Source organism: Castanea sativa, chromosome 8 (assembly GCF_040712315.1).
Source record: "Castanea sativa cultivar Marrone di Chiusa Pesio chromosome 8, ASM4071231v1".
Taxonomy (NCBI): Eukaryota; Viridiplantae; Streptophyta; class Magnoliopsida; order Fagales; family Fagaceae; genus Castanea; species Castanea sativa.
In genome coordinates this window covers 19,300,927-19,321,297 of record NC_134020.1, presented here as the reverse complement: position 1 = coordinate 19,321,297, position 20,371 = coordinate 19,300,927, and the positions used below count along the sequence as shown (strand labels likewise).

The 20,371-nt window shown below is 41.1% G+C and overlaps 1 protein-coding gene and 1 non-coding gene across 2 annotated transcripts; both read right to left on the bottom strand.

Annotated features, from left to right (window-relative positions):
* Window positions 1-1,944: 1,944 nt before the first annotated feature.
* On the bottom strand, window positions 1,945-2,018 carry TRNAI-UAU (transfer RNA isoleucine (anticodon UAU)). The gene has a single exon. It is a non-coding gene; the product is annotated as a tRNA-Ile (tRNA).
* A 3,214-nt stretch (window positions 2,019-5,232) lies between these two features.
* Window positions 5,233-10,367, bottom strand: LOC142607839 (zinc transporter 6, chloroplastic). The gene is made up of 2 exons (XM_075779483.1): window positions 9,474-10,367; window positions 5,233-5,744 (listed from the first exon to the last, which is right to left on the bottom strand). Exons 1-2 carry the CDS (start codon window positions 10,203-10,205, stop codon window positions 5,430-5,432), a joined length of 1,047 nt encoding a protein of 348 aa, XP_075635598.1. The 5' UTR covers window positions 10,206-10,367; the 3' UTR covers window positions 5,233-5,429.
* Window positions 10,368-20,371: the final 10,004 nt, after the last annotated feature.

The following is a 20,371-nucleotide window of genomic DNA, read 5'->3' as shown; positions in this document are numbered from 1 at the left end:
AGAAACATGGCTCAATCCCCCCCACCCCACCCCACCCCACCCAAGTTGTTGTAACAATCCTATTATTTTCTAATAAAAAACCTTACAAGAGATACGTCAAGAGTCTTATAACTTGATGGTCATGTTCTCTTTTATAAGAAGAATTAGAGTTCCAATTCTCTTCCCCTATTATTGTAACTGTGGGAGAACAAAGTTCGTCCCATACCAAACCTGGGCTGAGCACCATTAGCCATGGCCTCATCCCACGAATGAAAATCTCAAGCTAAGCTGCTCAGGCCGTTGTTCTTTATAGCACCCGAGTAGACATCCTATATCCCCCGAGGAAGAGATGTATTGCCTTGGGGGAGTCTGCCAATTGAGCACAAGATTTAGCATCAGGTTCAAGTAATAAGAAAATTGTGCCAGCAATAGAATAATTGGCCCCACCTCTAACATAGTATTAAACACGCTGGAACAGTAGCCTAGACTTAAAAGACTACCCAGTCACTGTGGGTGTGAGGACCCACATGCCAATAGGATATTATCTCATCATTTCAAGTCCACTAATGAAAGGGTATAAAAAGGTGAGAAGGGGTTAGGTTTAAGGGTTGGAGCATCTTTTAATGGAGAGAAACACGAGAGAAGGACGGAGAAATCATCAATCGTTATTAGGGAAAGGTGATCCAGCTCGGAACACCTAAAGGGTACCTCGGTTGCCTAAAATCCTCCTTAAGCAGCCATATTTTTAGCTATCAACCATCTCACAACGAGTTCTATTAACCAACCACCGATCAAACTTCTCTTTAGACCTCTCACTGTGGGCTATACCCTTAAAAAGTATACAATTTAATTGAGGGTCTAGGTCCAACGACTTAGATAACATCGTGGGTTAGTTCCCCACAATAACTATTGAATTATTTAACTTAAAAAAATACAAGAGATAATCAAATAATGGTCCAAGAAACATGAGGGTTGAGGCTTGATCATGGCATTTCAATCAATGCTGCAAAAATTAGCACAAGATGTCTTGAACTCTGACAAAAAGAGATTAGCACTATATGGTCTATAGTCTTTTTGGTTAAAAGTTGAGCACTATTCAATTTCTAAACTCCTAATTGAATAACTTGACCGACACTAAAAAAAAAGTATGAGTTTTGGGTTCTTTTCCTTCTTGTTTTTAGGGATATAATATGGGGAAATTTGCAATTTAACATGATTTCATGAAACATTTTCATTAGTAAGCACGATTTTGAAACTATGTTGTAAACTAGGATCTTGAGTTTTAAAGACTTGAGTTTGGTGACAAAAATTGAAACTCTCAAACTTGAGTTCTATTGCTGACATAGAAGAATTTAGCCACATGGAACTTGAGTTGGAGAGACTTGAGTTCTATAGAAGCAGATTTGAAGAAGGAAAAGGAGAAAAGGAGAAGAAAAGAAGATCCAAATCAAAAATAGAAGAAAAAGAAGACTTGGAGAAGAAAACAGAACTTGAAGAAGAAGAAGATCTTGAGATGGAAAATGCAGGTGATGTAGAACACCAAAGTAAGAAGAAGAAGATCTCGAGATGGAGAAGGCAGGTAATGGAAACCACCAAAGAAGAAGAAATAGAGGATCATATGATGGAAGAAGAACGTGAACCATGCAGGAACTTGAGTTCCACGTGGATATTTTTTCCATATCAGTTTACCATCACTTGCAACTCGAGTGTTAGAAACTTGAATTTAAAATCTCGAGATATTAGTTTGCTAAATAATTTTGCAAACTTGACAACTAATTAAAATGTTTCAAAAATAATGCTAAATGCAAAAAAAAAAAAAAATTGGTATAAAAGATTCTCTGCTTTCTGAATTGGACGAAATGCACAAGTATGCTGCTTTGTTGGATTTGGGCTTGTTATGGTCCAGAGTCATACGGCCTATTATTAAAGTGTAACAAAAAGAAGGGACCCAATAAGGTAATAATTTGGTCCCGGCGGGGCTCGAACCCGCGACCTTCGGCTCATAAGACCAACGCTCTAACCAACTGAGCTACGGGACCTTGTTGACAACAATAAGTTTTGTTAATTAAATATTCATAACAAAACAATTGCCTTATACTAATTAGTTATTTTTATTATTTTATGTATGTTGAACCCGCTACTAAATTGAAATTTATCCAATTCTACCAACAATAAATATTTCTAGGTCATTTCCTTACCTGAATCTTATCAACCTTATTGATCATGACGAAACTCCTCCATGCTAAATTTTTTGATAAATAACTATTCTATGCTAGTTCATTAGGTCTTTAGTATATATATTTTTCATTAATTTCCAAATGCCTTGGTGAGGGTTTTTTTTTCCTCAAGGATTATTCCTTAAAAAAAAAAAATTGCTCACACTTGCAAGTACATTCAAACTCTTTTTCAATTTACTTAGATGTGTCCCCTTTTATTCATAATATTAGCTAATTTCACGTGTGAACTTTCGATTATGGAATTAACCCAAACATATTCACTTTTGACAAATGAAAGTATCTAGATCTTTTTGATTATCTAACTATTCATTTGAGTAAATGCAGTATTCCTATCCCACACACCTCAGGTTATAATAAGAAGGAATCTCTTAGAGGTGATCTCAAGATACTTATAAGAGATTTTGAATTCAGGATCTTAGGAATATCATGAGGCTTTAGAAATCACTTAATACATTATGGCTTCCAAACATATTTGATAGATTTTCCTTATACGATAATTATGTGTTCATATATTAATGTCATGGTGAATAAAAAACTTCAAAGTAAAATATGTTAGGGATTAAACTTTGACTGTGGAATAAATAGGGGTGGCAAAATTTGACATATCCCACGAGTACGACACGAAGTTAATAAGTTATAGGTTTAAGCTTAATGAGTTCGTGTCATATTTGGGTTGACACAACTAACATGTTTAATAAACGGGTTATGTTTGTGTCCAACCCAAGAAATTTGTTTAGCCCGTTTAATTAAATGTCATTTACCAATATACCCTTCAAAACTTAGGTATATAAACTTATTAGTTGTAGTGGTTTATTTTGTTTGACATATTGTGATTGATTATTTGTAATATTGAAATATGGTTAATTTTGAATGATTATTTGTGATGTAGTTACTCGTTAGTTCTGAATTTTATAATAAAAAATCTATTTGTTTGGTTTTTCATAGTTCAAATCAATTGAGATAATACTAAAATTTGTATTTTTTTCTCGTTTTGCTAAGAAACAATTTGTGAACTGTTCACAATGTTTTCTTTTATAAAAGTTATTCTTTCTAATGGCCAAACTATAGTTCAAAAAATTATAAATAAATAAATAAATATATATATATATATTAATAGCCATAACTCAGAAAATTCAATTAAATTTTAATTTGATTCTCAATTTTGTGCCACGTATCCCATTTAATTTTTAATTTTGTGTCATGAATTATTGAGTGTATAAATTAAAGAGTCAAAATCCAATTAGATTCTAAATTGGATTTCAATTATAGTTCAATTTTCCGTCATATGTCTGTTTGTGAGAATACAAACTATCTTGAAAAATAAGTACTTGGAAGACAAAACTTCACACCAAAATGATGGGCTCTGCCACTGCCTAAATTAATAGGACTTCAAAAGTACAAAATATTCAACTAAGAAAAACAAGGGAACAAGCAATGTAATCACAATATGTAGATATTTTATTTCACAATTCAAGTTCATACAAATAAAAAAGATTCAAATCACACAAACTCCTAAGTTAAATAACAAAAACTATCCTTAGATAATTCATGTGAGGCAAACGCACTTACAAACATGAAGGTATCCTTCCGTTGACCGGGTATGTGAATCTAGTTTGTCAGATTTTTTGTTGTGTCCCTCTAATAATATCTTTAATCTTTATTTATAGTAGACAAAAACAGTTACTGCTCCCTCCTTATATTTTGGTAACTTCTATTGTATTCTGACTTAGTGGATAACTGACTCACATGCTCACTTTTACAAAAGCCTTCAGTTACGTGGACCTCCAAAAAATGTACTATGTTATTTTCTTTTATAATGGGCCTTGCAAGTTTGCTTATTTGGGCCATGTAAAATAAGATCCAGCTCTCTCAAGTCACACTTTGGTGGACAATTTGACTCACATACTCACACATGTGAATATATTTAGTTTTTGTCCTAACAATGTCCATCTAAATTTTTAATTTTTGTGGCAATTGAATTATTGGATGTAAAAACCAAAGAGTTTAAAACCAATTAAATTCTAAATTATAAATATAAAATATATAATGAGAAACCATTATATAATTTTGAAATGCATGGTTTTAAAAAAATGTAAGCTAATCCAATATATAATTAGAAGATTTTCTTTAAAAAAATATTTGAACTGTATAATTGTGATTATTTTTAATTGTACCTATATATATGCATGATGCTACACACTAACTGATATAATGGAGAACTGAATCATAGATATGGACCTTGAGACTATTCTTCGAATTATACCACGAATTGAATGGGATTAAAAAAAAAAAATCCCACTAGTGGATTTTGTATGTGCATCAACTATTTTTTAAAGTTTGAACACTCCTTACCCCTAGGGAGAAAAGACACCGTCCAACTCACCCTCCACAAAGCTTTAGCCAATCTTTTTCGACTTTTATCGTGTCTGATGCAATGATGCATGTTTGTGCACTTCCTTTTAATGTTGGAGATTGGAGATTACATATTAAAAATAAATAAAAAATAGATGTTGGAGATGACAAAGATGGCAGAGACCGGAAGAATGATAAAAAGCCAATATTAAAACAACTTTAGATAAAGCATTATTTGGGTTGCTTTCGCTGCCTATTAATGTAACCTATTTGGTATTTACATCTGAGACACTTTGCAATGCAACTGGTGATGGTTAACGTGACAAATTATTGTCAAACTTAATGAGAAGAGAGAACCAAATGAATTGTCATCTTCATCCCAATCAAAATTATAAATGTGAACATGACGAAATTGTTGACGTATATTACACAAATCAATACCTTCCTAAAATCAATTGTTGACGTTTTATTTTTTATTTTTTATTTTGGGTCCAACCTTCATAAAATCTGTGGAGAGGTTTCATAAGAATGTGCTTTGCCTGCTCTGGCTATCAACTCGAAAAGGAAATTTCCAGTTCAATGGGTTATATCTATATAATATAATTATGTAATTAACATGTAACCAATTGTCATGGCATGTCTAATTACAATTTACAACCGAAGATAGGGAAAAGTTGAGCAATTTCTCATTGTTAACACTACCACTTGTTCAAATGATAATTTGACTGTCTACTTTCCCTTATATGTTTGTTCCCAAGACTCTAACATGCTACCAATGGTTTTGAAATGTATATTGTCTATCATGGAACCCATATGACTTTTTCTATGCTTATTAAAAAAAAAATTACAGAATTTCGAGGCTCAAGCCCAAAGGGCAAGGATAGACATTGAAGTAGAGCCAAGAATTAATGCTATATAAGATGCCTTTTTCAACCATAAATTGGAAGTTAGCATCTTGTTGTGGAAGAAATCAACAGCAATGAGATCCACTAGACCCATGTATATGAGTATACCCGAAGAGAAAGACCCCAACAAGCCCTCCATGATCAAGGCCTTAGGGCTACTGTCATCGTAACCGGTCACAGAGAATAAAATCATTCCCAATACTATCCCCATGGGTGTTGTCACCGAGAACATGAAACACATGTAGGCCGTTGTTCCAAAGCTAAATCCCGCCTGTAATTTTCACCATAAACCATCAGATCACTAATATAATATGTATATGATCAATAAATTATTTGCGTAACTGGTTGACCCCAATAATATTTGTTTGTTGTCTTCTAAATATTTCTTGGTTCTGCCGTTCCGATTAACAAGTTCCACCTTTTAAGGCAATTATTAATAAATTATTTTAAGGAAATTTTAACACAATTCTTGTGAAAAATATAAAAAGTCGTCCAAAAATTAATTCATTTTTTCTTTTCTCAAAAAAAATTTTCTAAAAATATTTCTGAAATCAATATCTTTAGGATATCTGTTAACTTTTTCCATATTTTCTTAATTTTCAACTTGCTACAGTAAGCTCTAAAAATAACAATCAACTATTGGAGCTCTAAACATTTCTGGCCTTTTTTTATTAGCCTCTCTCTCTTCCTCTTTCACCTGATTACACAGATATAAAGGAGATAAGCTCTACAACTTGCAAAACTAAGGGCTTCTGCGATTGGGAATCTGAGACCAAGATTATGGAGGCGGCATTGTAATGAATATGGGTTTGTAAATTTTATTTGGTGGTGGTTGCTAGGTCAATGGGTTTGCATCGTGGTCATTGGGTTTTTGTGGGTGGTTGGGTCGATCATTTTGGCGGTGGCTGTTAGGTCGATTTTTTTTTCCTTCGATTTTGGGGTAAAAGATTGGATTTGCCCAGTAGTGGTGGGTTTTCGTAGTGGTGTTTGATTTTGGGTTGATGGGCTTCATGATAGAATTTAATTTTTGTTGTTGTGATGGGTTTGGTTTTGGGTTTGGGTTTGATTTGGGTTTTTGTTGATGGGTTGGCTTGGTTTTGTGATGGGATGATCAAGTTTAATGGGTTGTGGTGGGTGGATTTGGGGAAAAGTGGCGGTTGATTTTGTCATTTGGGTTCAATTGCTACTATTGGCGTGGGTATAAAATATATTATTTTAATGTGATAGAATGTAAATTAAAGATTTGAATGTGGGATATGATATTGAGAATGTAAAATAGGCAAAATGGTGTTTTGGGGAAAATGCTTCTTTTTTTTTTTTTTTTAAATAAAATTTTTTCATTCTCCGGGATGGAAATGCTCTGAGATATTTAGTTTAATTTTCTTAAAGAAAACTAATTCCCTAAACAATGTGAAATAATTCAATGTAGTTTATGTATAGCACTGTTCACCCTCCTATTAAAAAAAAAAAAAAGTGAGTTTCATATGTGACATTTGTTTAAGAAATAGACATAATATACCAAATATACGGAAGGATTTCTCATAAGCAAGGATAAATATAATTGTTTAAACTTTAAATCATACCAAATATAGTATACGGAATAATTTCTCACAAACAGGAGATCAATATAATTGTTTATTATCTTTCTCAAAAAAAAATGTTAATTAAAGAATCTAAATCATTTCAACCCTTAAAATATTTATTCCAAGGTAGACTTTGAATCATTCGGACTTCCTTTCCTCTCTAATTTTTTTCAATATAAAGAAAAAAACAGGGGGGGACCAATTCTTTTTTTCTACGAAAGAACCATCAACCATTCTGTTAGGCAATTTACTGATAATCTAGTGTCAGAAACTCAAAAGATGGGTCCTATAATAGAAAATGTTCCCTCGGGGTCCCTAGTGAATATGCAGGAAATTTAATCAAACACGTATCCATGTGCTGAGTTTTCGTTGTACTTTACATCAATACATTGACTATCCTATCCTATCCACCAGAAAGTCCATGCCATCGATAATACATTTTTTTTATTTTTTTTATGCATCGTTTGAGAGGAGGAAATAGAATGAAAATGAATGAAAAGAATAATTTTAGAATATTTTTTCCTTCTTTTGTATGAGAGTTTTAATGGAGGGAATTAAAAACTCATTCCCTTGTTTGGGAGCTTAATTCCATTCCATTCTTTTCCATTTCTTTCCCTTACTTATATACATTCCATTCTATTTCTTTCCATTTTCTTATGATCATTCTATTCCATTCCATTCTCTTCCCTTCTCTTAGGCTCCGTTTGGGAGTTCATATGGGAAGGGAATGAAATAGAATGGAATAATCATAAGGAGATGGAAATGAATGGAATGGAATGAAATGAAATGTATTTAAAAGTAAGGGAAATGAGTGAAAAAGAATGGAATGAAATTAAGTAACATTGATTGGATGTTTTAAAATAAAGGAATGGAAATGAATGAAAATGAATGGAATGGAAGTAATCTTGTTTGGGAGTGACATGGAGGGAATGGAATGAAATCATTTTATAACAATATTACTATTAGACCCCTATTTTAAAATAAGGGGTTGAATATATAGGGTTATTTTGGGAGTTTTAGTAAAAAATTCATTAAATCTAATTCCATTACCTCCCATTCCTCTTAATTTCGGGGGAGTGAAAATTTGAGGTTTTAAGGGAATAGAGAGGAATGATTGTTCCCTTTTACTCATTTCATTTTCTCCTACTTAAACTCCCAAACAAGGGAATGGACTTTTCATTCTCCCCATTAAAACTCCCAATCAAGAAAAGGGAACAATATTCTAAAATTATTCTTTTCATTCTTTTCCATTCTATTCCATTCCATTCCCTCCTCCTAAACGAGGCTTTATGAACTCCTAAACGGAGCCTAAGTGGGAGGGAATAAAATTGGTAGGAGGGAACCCTCATTCCTCTCTATTCCCTTAAAACTTCAAATTTTTATTCTCCCCGAAATTGGGAGGAATGAGAAGGAATGAAATTAGATTTAATGATTTTTTTACTAAAACTCTCAAAATACCCCTATATATTCAACTCTTTATTTTAAAATAGAGATCTAATAGTAATATTGTTATAAAATAATTCCATTCCATTCCCTACATGTTGCTCCAAACAAGATTACTTACATTCCATTCATTTTTATTCATTTTCCTTACTTATATACATTCCATTCCATTCTCTTCTTTTATGAACTCCCAAACGGAGCCTTAGCTAATGGACTCTAATTCCCTAATCACACATTCTTACAATAAAAGTGAAATTTCCCTATTACTGCACTCTAGTTTACATTAGGTATTTACCGACGCCAAGACAAAATCTGTGACCGCCAAGACAAAATCTGTGACCATCAGTGACATATTTGTGTTTCACTATGTTCTGCTAACCTATTTTTTTCCTTCCCAAATCTATTATAATACCGGAACAACTTTTGCCCTAACTGACATCAAATGCTACCCCTAAATGCACAATTACCACTCGCACTCACCCTCCTTAGGACTACACCAGGATGTGATTTTATCATTCTTTTTATCTAGCTTTTTAATAAACTAATTTTTCCTTACTTTTCTTTTCATTTTTTTCACAATACAAAGTATCATTTAGCATATTTTCAACAAAAAGTTAAATAAATTGCTACAGACACAAACATAATCTGTATATGTAGAGATACTGATATTGCCATAAATAATCTTAATTTTTTTTTTGGTGTCAGACTTAATAATAACAAATTAATTTTTTTAAAAAAAGTTATCGAATACCTTAGTAAATTAATTTACTAAATATTTTTAAAAGCTTTTTTATGAAAAAAGAAAAAAATCAATTTTTTTAAACCATTTTTTATATCTACGATGAATTTTTGTAAAATGAAAGATCACCGTCTCTAATGCAATCTAATCTATTATTATTATTATTATTATTTTGGCTGGAAGCAATCTAATATATTTGAGCTATCAAAGTTAAAATTAGGGATTTGGGTATTACCTGAGCAATGCAACCACCAAGACCCATGCCTTCAAAGATCTGATGAAAGGCCAAAGCAGCAACAAGAGGCTTAATTGTACACTGATTCTGAGACATCCCCATGGTAACTCCAATTATGACCGAGTGAAATATAATCCCAATCTCCAACACCTGAGACACCAGTCTCTGCTTCAGCTTCAGCTTCATCACCTCCTGATCAACTCGCTCCTGCTCACTCACCACCTGCACCACCATCTCCCCCGGCCCCGATTCATTTCTCAACTCGCCCCCACACAATTTCTTTTCGTTTTCCTGATCATGTGTCCCCACAGGAACGTAGCTCTCACCGTGACCGTGACCGTGACCGTGCTCCACATGTGACATGGCGGTGATGTCCACCAAGAGAGCGGTTAGAGCCCCAATCAAAGTGACCAATCCCGAGAAAGGGTAGTCCTTCCAGGGGTGTTGAGATGCCACCTGGCAGTCAGAGAGAGCGTCAAAGGCGTCAGGGAGGACGTGGACCAATGAGGTGGAGAGAATCACACCGGCCGCGAAGCACTTGATTAGTAGCACCGCCTTGTCGTAAAGGGGTTTGCCTTGGAAATAACGGGCTAATAGTACTGGCGAGGAAATTCCTATGACACTGGTTATGAATATCACCACAATTGATATCCACTTCAGGTGCTCCGCGGCTCCTGAGTCCCGGCACGCTAGGGCTCGAGCAACATCGGCGGCAACTACACACTTGGGCATGGCTAAGTTTCTCAGCTAATTAATTCAACTCTTAAGAGAGAGAGAGAGAGAGAGAGAGAGAAGCTAGAGCAAGACTCTCGTGTTCGGTGTATTCGTATTTGTGGACTTTTTGTTGTGAAGGACTGAAGACGAGGAGAGATTATGTGGTGGGAATGTGGAGTCCACTGTGGGAAAACAAAGAGACAATAAATAAGAGTCGTGTCCACTTTCACGGCTTCATTCTCTATTGGTGGTGATTTGTTATCAGATTGGAAAAGTGGCACACATGCATTTGTCACGACTTTGGTCATTACTTGCGCAGTTGCACATATGTGTAGATTACTTTTTGATGACGTCGAAAATATCACCAATAAGTTGCGGGCACTCTCCAACCCGAATCAAACCTGCAAACAGAAAACAAAGAGACCTAAAAGAGAGCACCGGTGTGGTGCCGGCCAAAAACCCTCCGAATGTCAAGTTAGAATTTCTTTTCAACCCTAAAGTGCTAGAGTTGAGTCCGATGCGCGTACCTTTAGTCATGGGGGTTTTGGATGTATTTATAGGGGTGTAGAGTCGACTTCCATCCCTTGACTATCAAGCTCTTTCCTTTTATGATTAAAACTCTTTTCATTCTCATACTTTAAAGAATTCATTTCCTTATGAAATTCCTTTGATTAAGGCTAACGTGTAGTGCAAGAATTCTTCGTATTTATGTTTGCGTGAATCACACTCAGGGCCACGTCAGCCCTAATCGCATAGCGTGGTTTGAGGTAGCCTGGAGAGCAATGCATGAATTCTTCCTGTTCGTCTACCACCCATCCATCCTCTTTAAGTCATATTACCCGTCACCTTATTGTAATCATACCAGCCATACCGTCATATTGGTTTTACCCTTATCAGTTGCCCCCTCATTCCGTGATACCATCATCTCTACGAAGCGGTTTCATGGAATGACGGTTATAGTTTCTGACGGACAGGCTGGATGCTGTCATAAATGCTCAGGGACACGTGGGGAGATTTCAATGGTTGTTTGCTGGAATCGATGCGTCACTTCGTTTACCCCGCTATCACCTCTATATATACCACCCTCAGTATCCACTTTTACACTCTTTAGAAATTTTTCTGCTGCTCAGAGCGCTACCGTCGACCTTGTTCAGAGAGCAACCATCTCCTTTGGGTAACCGGGAAACATCGTGCCGATCACTTATCCGTCGTGTTTATCTCGCCGTTTACTAGTAAGTTATTCTTATCCAATGTTTCGTTATTTATTTTTCTTGTTGGTCCCGTCGTCGGCACAAATCTAGAGCCTTAGGTTTCCTTTACCCGTCATATGTAGGTGTCAGATGTCTAGTGAGGCGTCAAGTAGTCAGTCTTATGCCCGTGAGGGAGCGGGTTACGAAGAGGTGTTCTCGTCAGGTCAAGCGTAACCAAGACACCTCCACGGGAGCAGGGAACCGTCGCTCTAGCCTCCTTCCCACGGGGGAAGATGGAGGGTGACGGGGACGGCCTAGAGTGTGACTCGACCGACAACCTGGATGGTGTCGACCCACCGGTCCAATCCGTCATAGGTCCTGACGGCTTCAGGGAGTTCGTCTTGCTCCCTTTATGGACGGTGAATGACTTCATGTCAACCATCAAGCCAGCGCACTTCAACACGCTAAGGCAAAAATACCAAATACCCGACACCATATCCATCTGTCTGCCATTCAAATAAGAAAAATGCTATTACTACGGTCTTGAAGATGTCGGTGTCTACGAGCAAATGCTAAAAGCGGGTCTCCGATTTCCCCTAAGTGCATTGCATCGTCGTCTCCTCCAGTACCTGGGTCTGGCCGTCACCTAGGTATCTCTGAACGCATGGAGGGTTTTCCTGAGCGTCGAGGTACTGTACGGTGTTATGTCTGACGGAGCTAGATGGTTAACAGTGGAAGAATTTTTTCATTGTTACCGTCCGTCCGAAATTACAAAGTCAAGGGGGATGTACAGCTTTGTGCCGAGGAGTCCGGTACTTAGGCTAGTGTCCGAGACCCCAGACTCCAACCGTAACTGGAAGGGTCGTTACTTCTTCCTTCGAGGAGATAACTGGATGTGTCGTCCAAGCGACGACGACTACATGCCGGTTGATAAAACGTGGGGTATAATGCCCCCGTCTGGTACGAGTCCGTCTACTCATTAACCGTCATTCATTTTCATGGATTCTATCTTAATCTTTTTTTTTTTTTTTTTACAGCGAAGGACCGTCCACCTATCACAACCGAACAGTTCGGTTTTCTGGAGAAAATTTTCCAAAAGACAAAGTTGTCTGAACGGACCTGGTCGAAGCTCGTCACATTGGATATGTTACATTGGTATTGTGACGGTCCTGAACCTACACCCGTCGCCAAACGATACAATGCAGGCGTACGCAAACGTAAGTTCTGGAATCCTTTCGTCGATAATCTGTTTTTATGTTATTCCTTTGTTGACCGTCTTCTCCTGTAGAAATGGATGATGCCAGGAGACGGGCTATCATCAAACAGCAAGCAGCAAAAAAGAAGCAGGGGGGCAATGCTCCAAAGGTGGATCCGTCACAGACGGCTCCTAAAAGGCCATCTTCTGAGAAGTGGGACCGTCACTCCAAGAAGCAAAAACTTGTGACGGGTCTACCTGCCGGTCAGGGGTCTGGCATGGCAAAACCAGCGCCCAAGCTAGGAATTGGCAAGGGTAAGGGTTTGATGACCAACCCGGACCCCGTGCAGAAGAAGCCCCCCGTCCTGCTTCGTGAAGACCCCCAATACGCTCTCCGTCGTATTGGTTCCATCATAACCGATGAAGATTATGAAGACCTGGGGAACCATGCCACCGAGACCATGGGGGAGACATGTCTGTACAAGCCTTAGCCTGGTTAATTCCCGTCATAGGCCCATTCCGTCATTTTCACTTCGTTTCGTTCTTATCCATCCCGAATTTATTTTTATCCGAACCGTTGCAGGTGTATCAATGGCAGGGCTCCGTCGACCGTTGCCTAGCCCAGGAAAGAGCCCTTGAACGAGTACGTGCTAAGGCAAAGGCGACGGCGGAAGAGCTGGACGAGTTGAAACTATGGAGGGTCCGTCATGAAAAGAAGCCGAGCTGCGCTCCGAGCAGGCTCGCGAAAACTTAGAGAAGGAGGTGGAGCTGCTTCGGAAGACGGTGAAAGCCCATGACGATAATATTGTTCAAGCGAAAATTGATGCCGTCAGAGAGTACCGAGATTCCGACGCCCTTCTGACGGAGCTTGGTTCCTCCTTTAGCGACGGGTTCGATGACTGCATCCGTCAGGTGAAGGCGTCATTCCCTGACTTGGACTTGGCTCACATAACCATTGATGCTGAAGCCCGAACCCCTGCTCACCCCGTCGACTCTGAAGGGACGGAGGAACTCTTTGGTGAGGTTCCAGGTGATGACGGGGTCGCTAAAGCTACAGAAGAGGCGGCCGTCACTGACTCTTTCCAGCCGTTGCCTGAAGGCCCTGAGGAACCCGTCACAATTAAAGATTAATGTAATTTGTAGCAATAGGGAACAATTTCACTTTCTGTATTTGTTCAACTTTTTGTTATTGAACTGCACTGTATTTTTGATACTTCTTGGGTAATCCGTTCATATTTTGACCCGTCGTTTTATGCTTTGCATGATATCTTCAGTATTCCTTGGACTATCCGTTCACTTTGATTGAATTTCGCTTTTGATTTTGCTTATTTATTTAACTCTTTAGTGGATCCGTCCACAGAAGGTTTTTGTCCTTCTGTATGACCCGTCTACTTTGTGGACTTGTATGTTTTTATCCTTTCAATTATCCGTCCACTTTGTGGACTTGTAGTTTTTTCATCCTTTCAATTATCCGTCCACTTTGTGGACTTGTAGTTTTTTCATCCTTTGGATTATCTGTCCACTTTGTGGACCCGTAGGTTTCTCATCCTTTGGATGATCCATCCACTTTGTGGACCCGTCGGTTTTTCATCCTTTGGATGATCCGTTTACTTTGTGGACTCGTAGGTTTTTCATCCTTTGGATGATCCGTCCACTTTGTGGACCCATAGGTTTCTCATCCTTTGGATGATTCGTCCACTTTGTGGACCTGTAGGTTTCTCATCCTTTGGATGATCCGTCCACTTTGTGGACTCGTAGGTTTCTCATCCTTTGGATGATCCTACCACTTTGTGGACCTGTCGGTTTTTCATCCTTTGGATGATCCGTTTACTTTGTGGACTCGTAGGTTTTTCATCCTTTGGATGATCCGTCCACTTTGTGGACTTGTAGGTTTTCATCCTATGGATGATCCGTCCACTTTGTGGACTTGTAGGATTTCCAACAGCATACATTTCAAATTTTTCTAAATAAAAATTCCTCTCATAAGTTCAACAAACCAAATTGTCAATGGAAAGAAAACATGAGTTAAAAAGTGAAAGCTATGACTGTCTAGAATTAAACTGAAAATAAGGCAATAGGTATCGTCTTATGACTGCTGCACTACTGGTAGTACTTCTTCAGGTGCTCCGTGTTCCAGGGGTGGGTCAACTTCCTTCCGTCTAATGTCTCCAGGTAGTACGTTCCTTTCCTGCGCCATGAGATGATTCTGTACGGCCTTCCTCGCTAGGACCCAGCTTTCCTAGTGGATGCATCCTTTGTAGCGCCAAGCACTTTTCGTAACACTAGATCTCCGACCTTGAAGTCTCAAGTGTCGGGACCTTGGAGTTGTAGTGTTTCGCCATCATGTCTTGGTATCGCGCCCACCCGGGCCCCGCCGTCGTCCCGACTTCATCGACAAGGTCAAGCTCTAGACGTAATGCTTTAATATTCTTGCTCTCGTCATAGCTTTCCACGCGTAGCTCGTCAATCCCACTTCCGCCTGCATTTGAGGCTTCGCACCAAACGCCAATTGAAACGGTGTCTCTCCCGTTGGCGTTCTTGCCGTTGTCCTGTACGCCCATAGGACACTTGGTAGTTCGTCTGGCCATATGCCCTTTGCCCCCTCGAGCCGGGTCTTGATAATCTTTAACAAGGACCAGTTCGTGACTTCAACCCGTCCGTTGGCTCCGTGGCGGGCGGGTGACGAGTAAAGGATTCTTGATCCCCAGCTGAGAACAAAAATCTCAGAATGCATTGTTGTCGAATTGCTTCCCATTGTCTGAAACGAGTACTCTCGGGATCCCATATCGGCAAATAATACTTCTCCACACAAAGTTGCTAATGTTTTTCTCCGTGATAGTAGCGAGAGCTTCTGCTTCCACCCACTTGGTGAAGTAGTCGATACCAACCACCAAGAACTTCAGTTGTCTTGCCGCTATTGGAAATGGACCCATGATGTCTAACCCCCATTGCGCGAACGGCCATGGGGCCGTCATGGGTGTGAGTTCCTCCGTTGGCTGTCTAATAAGATTGCCAAACCGTTGACACTTATCGTAGGCTCTAACGTACATATGGGCATCCTTCTGCATTGTTGGCCAGTAGTACCCTGCTCGGAGTAGCTTGTGCACCAGAGACCTTGATCCCGAGTGGTTTCCACAAATTCCTTCGTGAACTTCCCTCATCACGTAGTCCGCTTCATCATGGCCAAGGCATCTTAGATACGGTCGGGAGAATCCTCTTTTGTAGAGGATGCCTTTAATTAGTATGAATCGGGCAGCCCTAACCTTCAATTTCCTTGCGTTTATCTTACTGTCTGGCAGCTTGCCGTCCTTGAGGTACGCCACGATTGGAACCGTCCAATCGTCCTTAGTGCTTAATTCCTGCATTCGAACGTTATCTAGTAGCGATGAATTTTGGACGAAGGACAATACCTGTTCTGGAGCGATCATGGGTTCGGCCGAAGCAGCCTTGGCGAGTCGGTCCGCCTCTTGATTCTCTTCTCTTGGGATCTGAGCTATCGTGAATTGGAGGTCGCTCGTTAGGCCCTTCACTTCTCCGAGGTACCTTCTCATCCGTTCATTCCTGCAATCATAGCTCCCATTAACTTGGCTTGGTTACGATCGAGAATCGGAGTAGACTATTGCCTTCCTAGCCCCGCCGCTATCGCAAGTTCCAATCCTCGCCACCGGGCCTTATACTCCGCTTCATTATTTGTAGTGGGGAACTCCTACGATCATGCATTCAATCTTATCTCCTTCCTGGGTGTGGAGTACAACCCCGACCCCTCCCGCATGCTTATTGGAGGATCCGTCTACGTGAATTCTCCACGCGGGCGTCTCCCCGCCCCCGCCGTCGGGTGTAGTGAATTCCGCGATGAAGTCTCCGCGCATTTGTCCTTTCACAACGGTTCGTGGCCGTGTATTGGATATCGTACTCACTCAGCTCGATAGCCCACAAAGCCATCCGTCCTGAGCCAGGATTGTTCATTGCTCTTCGCAAGGGTTGATCCGTCAGGACTATTATCGTATGCGCTTGAAAATAGGGCTTCAGTTTTCGAGCTGCAGTTACAAGTGCGAAGGCGAGTTTCTCCATCCGTGGGTATCTCTCCTCTGCGCCTCTTAGCGCCTGGCTTACAAAGTACACGGGCTTTTGTATCTTTCCTTCCTCTCTGATGAGAGCTGCGCTTACCGCTGCTGATGAGACGGCAAGGTACAGGAACAATTCCTCCCCCGGCGTGGACGAACTAAGCAATGACGGGGAAGAGAGATATGCTTTTAACTCTTCAAATGCCCTTTGGCATTCGTCTGTCCACTCGAAAGATCTCCTTAGTGTTCTGAAGAAAGGTAAACACTTGTCCGTTGCTCTTGATACGAACCTGTTTAGGGCTGCTATCTTTCCTGTTAAGCTTTGCACTTCCTTCACCGTCCTCGGAGGAGATAGCTCCATAATTGCCTTCACTTTCTCAGGGTTGACCTCAATGCCCCGCTGGGACACCATGAATCCTAGGAATTTTCCAGCGGTCACTCCAAATGCGCAGTTGTTCGGATTCAGCTTCATTTTATACGTTCGAAGAGTGTTGAAAGTCTCCTGGAGGTCCCTCAGATGATCTGACACCTTTGCGCTTTTCACCAACATATCATCTACGTAGACTTGGATGTTCCGGCCAATTTGGTGCGCGAACATTTTGTTCATTAATCGCTGGTATGTGGCTCCTGCATTCTTGAGCCCGAACGGCATCACCTTGTAGCAAAAAAGCCCTTGGCTTGTCACAAATGATGTTTTCTCTTGATCTGTTTTCTCCAACTTAATTTGATTATACCCTGAGAAGGCGTCCATGAAGCTCAATAACTCATGTCTAGCGGTGGAGTCCACTAAGGCGTCAATGCGTGGGAGCGGGTAACTGTCTTTAGGGCACGCTCTATTCAGATCCCTGAAGTCGACGCACATTCTCCACTTCCCATTTGACTTTTTGACCATTACCACGTTTGCCAGCCAGTCTGGGTAGTACACCTCTCGTATGAAGTTCGCTTCCCGTAGCTTCTGCACTTCCTCTACTGCGGCTCGATCCCGTTCGGGGGCAAATACGCGTTTCTTTTGTCGAACCGGAGAGAATGAAGGTGACACGTTCAATTTATGGACGATGACTGCCGGATCTATTCCTGGCTTGTCGTCATGGCTCCATGCAAACATGTCTTGGTTCTCTTTGAGGAACAGTAGGAGCGCATGTCAAACCGTTTGGTCGACCGAGGTTCCTATCTTGGTGGTCCGGTCAGGCCTCAAATCGTCCAGTTGTACCTCTTCCAATTCCTCCACGGGTTCTGCCACTGTTCTCTGTTCTTCGATGTTTATTGCCTGTACATGGTCATCCATCTCCATCATGGCCACGTAACATTCCCTGCGCTCACCCGATTTCCGCTGCCAGCTTCTCCAATTCCATGTTCGCGGGGAAACTTGATCATCGATGGTAGGTAGAAGTGACGGCCTTCCATGCGTCGAGAGTGGGTCGTCCGAGTATGGCATTATACGCCGAGGAGCAATCAACCACTAGAAAGGAAACATCCTTGGTTATTTGCCGCGGGTAGTCTCCTACCGTCACCGCCAATGTGACGGATCCTAAAGGATGGACCCGGGTTCCCCAAAGCCAACGAGGGGCGTGCATGCCGGACCAAGCGCTCTTTTGCAATCCCCATCCGCCGGAACGCGGGTAGTAAAGGATGTCCGCCGAGCTCCCGTTGTCCACTAGAACTCGGTGGACGTTGAAGTCTCCTACCCGTATACTAACCACAAGCGCGTCGTCACGGGGGTGGTGAAGGCGCCTGTGCCTCTTCTTTAGAAAACTCGGAGCACGGAGCCGTTCCGCCGTATTCTTTCTAGTGAAGAGCCCGTCGACTGGACACTTTGTACCGCCCGTAAATATGTCTTCCTGGCCTTTTTAGACGACCCCGTTGAAGTACTGCCCCCTATTATCATCCGTATGTCTCAAGCACGGCGGGTCCGGGACGTTCGTTTTCCCGTCTACGATTCTCGCTCCCGGGGTTGATCCATTCTCTCCTTCCTCACGAACCTCCGCAACCTTCCTTGCCTCGATAAGGGCCTCGATCCGTTGCTTCGGGTCATACCGCCTCGTCGTATCATGGCCGTGGTCACGATGAAAACGGCGTATCTATCTCGTGGCCTCTTGTTCGATCTCCCTTCAACTTGCCCTAGAACGTCAAGGTTCCTTCATCTTTGATTTGCATTAACACTCGGTCAATCGGGGCCGCTGAGGGGGGTGAAATTTGTAAACCTCCCCGAAGGTGGTTTAGATCTCCGGTCTTCTCGTCGATCTCTGGTTCTTGCCATTTTTCGTCCATTATCTGGTTTCGTATCTTCCTGTCTTTCCCTTTTTATTGGTTTATAGTCGTCTCGCCGCCAAGGCATCCTCCGCGTTCATATACTTCGTCGCCCTGTAATATACATCGGACATAGTCTTTGGGTCATTCTTGCATAGAGAGAACAAAAACTTACCCTCTTGTAGCCCGTTCGTGAATGCTGCCACAAGTATCTTGTCATCTGCTTCGTCTATCGAGAGGGATTCCTTGTTAAAGTGGGCTATATAAGACCTTAATGTCTCGTCTTCTTGTTGCTTAATGCCCAGTATACACGCAATAGACCTCTTGTGTCGATGACTTCCAATAAAGTGTGATACGAACTGTGCACCCAGTTCCTTAAAAGTGCCGATAGAATTAGGCGTCAGCCTACTGTACCAATCCCTTGCAGGCCCTTTCAAGGTGGTGAGAAAAGCCCTGCACATGATTTCATCTGGTACACCCTGAAGATGCATTAGGGTTCTGAATGACTCCAGGTGATCCAACGGGTCTTTGGATCCGTTGTAGTTTTCCACATGGGGCATGCGAAACTTTGGAGGAACGGGGCATGGATTCACCAACGCTGTGAAAGGCGAATCCATTCTATGGACTAGGTCATCCAGGTTGCTGGATACCCGTCCTCGAAGGGCGTTCATCATTACATCCATGCGTTCCCTCATCTCCTGCATCTCGGCTGTGATATGAGGTGGCAGGGAGTCCGAGGCGGATGGCGGGTTTGTCTCCGGCCGCTCCGGCCTTGTCGGTGCGGTGCTACCTTCAGGCCTGACGGCATTCCTCCCCTCCGGGCTCGCGACTTCCTGGTCCTCCTCTGGTGCACTTTGGTGCGCAGTCATCTGCCGTAGTTGCTCTTCTAAATCGTGATTCTGTTTAGTGAGGCGCTCAACAGTAGCAGCAAACGTCTGAACTTGCCTTTCTAGCGCTGTAGCATGTGGTTCTTCGCCTTGATTGTTGACTGTCGCCATTGATCTGGTGAGTACCATGCAACTTTTTGTCTTTGGAATAGAGCAAAGGTTGAACTAGTTTTCCTTTCACTCTCGTTTCCCACAGACGGCGCCAACTGATGATGTCGAAAATATCACCAATAAGTTGCGGGCACTCTCCAACCCGAATCAAACCTGCAAACAGAAAACAAAGAGACCTAAAAGAGAGCACCGGTGTGGTGCCGGCCAAAAACCCTCCGAAGGTCAAGTTAGAATTTCTTTTCAACGCTAAAGTGCTAGAGTTGAGTCCGATGCGTGTACCTTTAGTCATGGGGGTTTTGGATGTATTTATAGGGGTGTAGAGTCGACTTCCATCCCTTGACTATCAAGCTCTTTCCTTTTATGATTAAAACTCTTTCCATTCTCATACCTTAAAGAATTCCTTTCCTTATGAAATTCCTTTGATTAAGGCTAATGTGTAGTGCAAGAATTCTTCGTATTTATGTTTGCGTGAATCACACTCAGGGCCACG